Source organism: Grammomys surdaster, unplaced genomic scaffold (genome assembly GCF_004785775.1).
Source record: "Grammomys surdaster isolate TR1022 unplaced genomic scaffold, NIH_TR_1.0 199, whole genome shotgun sequence".
Taxonomy (NCBI): Eukaryota; Metazoa; Chordata; class Mammalia; order Rodentia; family Muridae; genus Grammomys; species Grammomys surdaster.
This window is the reverse complement of record NW_021604644.1, coordinates 3,948,289-3,954,288: the sequence shown is the minus strand read 5'-3', so window position 1 is coordinate 3,954,288 and position 6,000 is coordinate 3,948,289. Positions and strand designations below refer to the sequence as shown.

General features: G+C 49.3%; 1 protein-coding gene across 1 annotated transcript in view; it reads left to right on the top strand.

Moving 5' to 3' along the window:
* Frmpd1 (FERM and PDZ domain containing 1) overlaps positions 1-6,000 on the top strand; it is a 164,816-nt gene that overhangs the window by 154,413 nt on the left and 4,403 nt on the right. The window contains exons 14-16 of the mRNA XM_028770261.1: positions 128-310; positions 1,053-1,200; positions 4,247-5,080. Coding sequence (XP_028626094.1) covers positions 128-310; positions 1,053-1,200; positions 4,247-5,080 — 1,165 coding nt within the window. The remainder of the gene's footprint in view (positions 1-127; positions 311-1,052; positions 1,201-4,246; positions 5,081-6,000) is intronic.

Below are 6,000 nucleotides of genomic sequence, written 5' to 3'. Positions count from 1 at the left end.
GGAATTGAACTCAGGACCTCTGGAAGAGCAATCAGTGCTCTTAACCACTGAGCCATCTCTCCAGCCCTGTGTTTGTGTTTTCACAAGCTTGTGAAGAGAAACTAATTTCCCTTCCCCTCTTCTGCAGTTACAGGATAGAGAATCCTACATTGCTCTTCTGGTTGGGGCCAAGTACGGGATTAGCCAGATCATCAATAGCAAGCTCAACATCATGTCCACACTGGCAGAGTTTGCCAACATCAGCCGTGTGGAGCTGGCAGAAGAGTCCGAGAAAGTGAGCATGGTCAAGGTCTACCTTCAGGACGTGAAGGTAACACAGCGAAGACTGCCTCAGTTTGGCTCCTGGAGATTGGTGTAAAATATTCTAGGGTAGTTCATACGAGATTTGAGCAGTAGTAAAGCCCACTGCTGATCTGGCTCAAAGGAGCTGCCTCTGGTGGAGAGTGGTGAATCGAGCCTGCATTACCCCAAGAAGCTCTTGACAAGGTTTTGTCCTGTTAGTTGGCCCATGTGTTGGATTGATGAAAAACTCTGCACCCAGAGTTTGTTGGGTGAACTCGTTGAAATGGGTAAATAATAGTTCAGGGTGCCTCCTGACACACAGTGGGTCCCTCATATGTAATCTATATACATTGTCTCCTTTTGTTACATCCTCTATCCCACCCCACCCTACTTGCCTCGTCCACCCTGACCCTTAAAGACCTGACCTATCACAGAAGGCAGAACCCAGCCTGGAGCCTTTCTGGAAGTTCCTGTGGTCACTGGTCCCTCCCTTGATTTCATCCACTGTCCCCAAGAAAAGCACTGTGTTTTTACCATCCTGTCTGTATTCTGTCATTCTTCCACTCTTCCCAGTCCTTAAGGGACTGGCTGTGTGGGTAGGGCAGGTAGGGTAGGGTGGGACACAGGATAGAAAGAAAGGAGCCAATGTATGAGAATATGGACCAGTAGGAGCCAGTCTGTGGACATGGCTTAGTATCTCTCTTTGGCCCCTTAAGGCCTTGTTGTATCTTGGTCGTCTACAAACAGAAATGTTCTGTTTGCTTTCACAGGTTCTGACTTTGTTGCTGGAATCCAGCAGTGCAAAAGACCTGGCCTGCTTGATCGCTGGGTACTACAGACTGTTTGTGGACCCAAGTAACTCTGTCTTCCTCTGGTCTGGAAACAGACAGCAGACTCACCGGGTGTCTGCTGAAGAAGGTAAGGTGCTGAGTCTTTGCCCAGTCAGGACAGGCCCCTTTGTTTCCAACTGAGCCATTAATCTTTCTTAAATATTAGAGACACTTTCTTAGTATTTGGAATTGTCCTAAATGCCAGGGAATGCTAGGTCTCCAATTCCCTGTAGAGTTTCCCCAAACCATCTCTAAGATCTTGTCTTTCAGCAAGAGGAGATGTCACTTTTAGAACGAGGGTGACTTGGTTCTCACCACACCTTTGTGCTCTGTCTCATTCTCTTGAAGTGTGATAGAAATTCTCAGCCTTACATGTTTAGCATGGTGTTGCTGATGTGGACATAGGCAGTAGTGCTCAGGAGCTTACCAATATGTAGTGTTTCCTCCACATAGACAAAATAGGCATAGATCATTCCAGAACAGATGATTGGATAAAGAGACGCAGTCATCCATGCTCTCTGTGGTAACCACAGGAGATAAATCCCACAACCCTTGGTGCCTACCAAAATCCATACATGTTCAATTCTTTCCATGAAATAATTTATATATAACCTATATATATCTGTAGCCAGTCTTTGCTACTTTATGGGTTCCTCCTTTCCCACCCTTTATCCCCCTGGTTTCACCCTCGATCACTAGATAGGAGAGAAAGAAGGAGAGAGCAGAGAGAGAGAGAGAGAGAGAGAGAAAGAGAGAGAGAGAGAGAGAGAGAGAGAGAGAGAGAGAGAACAACTACTAATAAACCACAACCAGCCCCCATGAATGATCATATTGGGGCTCTAGCATTTGTGTATCCTCTGAAAAGTTCCCAGAATTCCAAATATCACAGAATCGCAGAAACTATCTGCAGCTGGCAAAGCATGCCTCTGCTCAAGAACGAGGCACATCGGCACTGCAGACGGTCCGAAGCAGCCCCTCATCCCTACACCTGATAGTAAAGTGAAAGCACATCCTTATATTTCTAAAATTCCAAAATGTTACTACACATGTCCTGCATATCCTTCACGTAAAACTCTAGATTACCTATCCTGTTGTCAGTGTTTCATACAGAGACTGGTCCTGAGACCAACCTGTGCTCTCAGTTCTGAAGGAGTGAGTTTATTAGCCTATAGCAACCAAAAGTAAAAGAACAAAACAGCAAGCAGCAAATGTATAGCAGAACATCAGATTCGGCACTTAGGTTATTCAGCAGGAGTGAATGGAGAAGCCTTGTAAAGATAGTCATCTTGGAACCCTGATTGATAAAGGGGGTGCCAGGCAGAATGTCTTCTCCATGGAGAAGTGTCTGGTTTTTCATTCCCACTGCAGTCTTTTTTTTTTTTTTTTTTTTTTTGTAGTCGTTTTTAATACCATGAGATAAACAATAGCAATCTTGGTTTGAAACGTTTGGCCTTCTGGCTGTTCTCAGGAACAGTTTTTCTAAGTCCCTCAGCAGTTTGCCGTTCTTTTCCCTGTGATGGAGCATGGGGCCAACCTGATCCAGAGCAGAGGGTTCTGGGGGAAATTCAAAATAAACACGTTTGAGTGGAGGAGTCATCTCTTGTTTTCTGAGTGAGCACTTAACAACAGCTAACAGCACATGGCAATTTATATATGTCTGTATAAATATAATAATTTATATTACAGTCAAATGCTCTGCCACTGAGCTATACTCCCATCATTTATACTTTAGTGTGCCATTGTCATACCGTGTTGTTGGAGTTGTCATGACAAGAGGAAAGGCTCGTAAGTGTTTAGCATGGATGTATTTTACTCTATGTTGAGCCTATGGACAAATCCACACATACGAATCCTAGGGCTCTGAAGGGCCAGCTGTCGTTAGGAAGTGATGAACTTTGAGTACCCTTCCTTTGCTTTCGCCAAGCATTTCTGAGTGAGCAACAGCTCAGAGTCTGGTCGGGGAAACAGCACAGAGTAGGAGTGATGCTGGTTTGGAGGGTGTGCTGGGAGGAACTGTGCACTGGAGACAGCTCAGAGACAGTGCACTGGAGGCTCGGTTCCTGAAGAACACCCTGGAGCCAAGCAGATGAAAAGAGGGGGCTCGGCCGGGAGGTGGTGGTGCACACCTTTAATCCCAGCATTCGGGAGGCAGAGGCAGGTGGATTTCTGAGTTCGAGGCCAGCCTGGTCTACAGAGTGAGTTCCAGGACAGCCAGGGCTACACAGAGAAACCCTGTCTCGAAAAACCAAAACAAAAAAAAAAAAAGAAAAGAGGGGGCTCATTTGAGGAGAGGGAACATGGAGTCATGACACTAGACCAAGGTTTGGGGAGGCTGCAGAGGACAGCCAGTCTGCTGGGGTATGGACCAGCCATACTGTGATGGCTGTAACAAGGGAGGGGTCAGAGCCACAGTGTGAGGACACACGGAGAGGGGTCAGGGTCTCTCTGTGATAGGAGCAACAAGGACACACTATGAGAATCCCTCATGATGGAACGTCGGCTCTTCCCTGTAGGAGGAGAATCCAGGAGGAAGGGCCAAGCAGAGAGATGTTCTTAGGGGATCATCCCAGAGGGCGTTGGGGGAAAAACATGAAACCTAGCCTGATGCTGCCTCTCTCCATCATACATAGCCTTCCCAGGTACCAGCAGCTAGATGCATCTCCACTGTCCTAAAGGCCCGTCCCAGCAGAGTCCCCAAGGCCACCTAGGTGCCTCAGGCCCCACTCACATGCTCTCTGATGCACATCTCAGGGAGAGGCCAAGCATCTAGTTTGCATTTCACATTTGGTGCCCCATATGATTTTGATCTTCTGCTGCCACAGGGGAGGTATTTGAGGAAATGCTGAGAGTACAAGGGAGAAACAAGTGAATATCCACCACTCTTTGACAGACAGAGGGGTCTCCTTGGAAGAAAAGAAGGACTCACTCTGTCTCCTTAGGTGACTCAGACAGATGAAGGACAGGTAGCACAGTGATGTGTCCTCCTTTTAGGTCTTGGTATTAGTCAATCTAGTATGATTTAGGTCAGTCACTTTCTGTATTTTTCCACTGCAGCAGGATAACAGGAAGCAGGACACACAGGTATCTGTCAGACCTGAACAATTTGTAACTCTCAGTGTCCCGGTCTATCACAGGCTACGAGTCCAGGGCCTGCAGTGACTCAGAGGAGTCCTCTGAAGTGGACTGTGTACTGGAGCCCCTTTCTGACCGATGCCTAGTGAAGCTGAGCCTCTGCAGACCATTTGCCAGAGAGGAGCAGACCCCTGGAGACAGCCCCACACCCGAGGTGACCAGGAGAGGCCCAAGCACTTGCGGGGCCAGCAGCATGACAGACAGTGCTGAATCCGAGGCATCGGACTCAGCCAACACTGAGAGCAGAGGCTGCAGGACCAGCGGGTCTAGTGAGTCCATGGACGCACTGGAAGAGGACGACTTAGATGCGTGCTCCTCCAGCGGGACCAGCTTCTTCCACTTTGGCCCACCAGGCTTCTCAAGGGGCCTTGATACTGACAGCCAAGAGGAGAACAGCAGGCTCAAGACCAGTGGTTTCCTGTGTTTGCTGGACCTGCCCCAGAACACCAATCCTCAGTGCCAGAAGATAGAAGGTCTCCAGGGCCTTGCTTCAGAGGCTTGCAGCTGGGTACCAGAACTGAGCATGAGCAGGCTAGACCCCAGGTTATACGAGGGCAGCCGGACTGACTACTACAGCCTGTGTTCCAGTGTCTCCCCAGGGAGCCACCTGAGTGATTCAGGCTCAGAGAGCACAGCTGCCCGGCAGGGAGCTGCACCGCCTCCATGGTGTCATCAGGGTTGGATGGAGGCTCAGCCTGGCTCCATGCTGGAAACCCTGGCCCTGCCCGCACTGCCCGCACTGCCCGCACTGCCCGCACTGGCCTTTGAGGATGGCAGCTCAGATGAGGAGTACTATGACGCAGCTGACAAACTCACGCCACCAGACACACTCTCAGGTGATCCCCTAATAACCCTCCCCCACCCCACAATCCCAGCAGATCTGTACCCTTAGCTGGCTTCTAAGAGCACAGGGCCAGCTCAAGAGCAAGATACAGCCTCCCCTACTCTTGAGTCCATGGACCAACTTATAAGCCTCATGGGCTTGAGTCAGGGCTGCAAGGAAGGTTTGGAGACTGGTGGGCAGGGACAATGAGAGGAATTCATCCCTCTGTGGGAACCAGGGAAGGCTTACCAGAAGAGGTGTCAACTAGGCTGGACCTTGTCAGGAGTACAAGACTCACAAGAAAAGAATGGAGTGCCCAGTAGAGAGAGTAGCTAAGCCTCTACAGGTCCTGGGGGTACTTGGAATCGGGCGTTGGAGCAGCAACACGGGCCATCAGTGGTGTTTGATGGCCTTAGAGAGTCCAAGGGTCCCTGACCTCAGAAGGTTGGGGATATGTTGGCTGGGTTCCTCATATGGTTCCCAACCAAGATTGTGAGGTTTTAAATCTATAATCATGATCCCAAACAAACAAAACACCAATGTAAAGTCTTTCCACACAGAAAGACTTCCTGAATTAACCAGAAAGTCTTGCAGGACACACATATGTACAAAAGGTCACCTGAACTGTCTCCACTCTTTGAGGTTAAAAACACTGGAAAGCAGCATAGACATGGCAGTCTGAGCCTCAGCCCTCTTCTGTGCCTCTCTGATACTGCCCTCTTGTGGTTCTCATTGCTGTTGGCAGAATAGCCAGCTCAGCTCCTGAGGGCGCCCTCTCTATGTGGTACCCTCTGCCTGTTTGTCTCCCTTCCTGCTCCCTCCCCTTTCCCTCATCTCAGCTGGCCTTTGCACCTGTCACTCTGTCTGCCCTGGTCTTCACCTGGTTGCCCATGCACCTGTCACTCTGTCTGCCCTGGTCTTCACCTGGTTGCC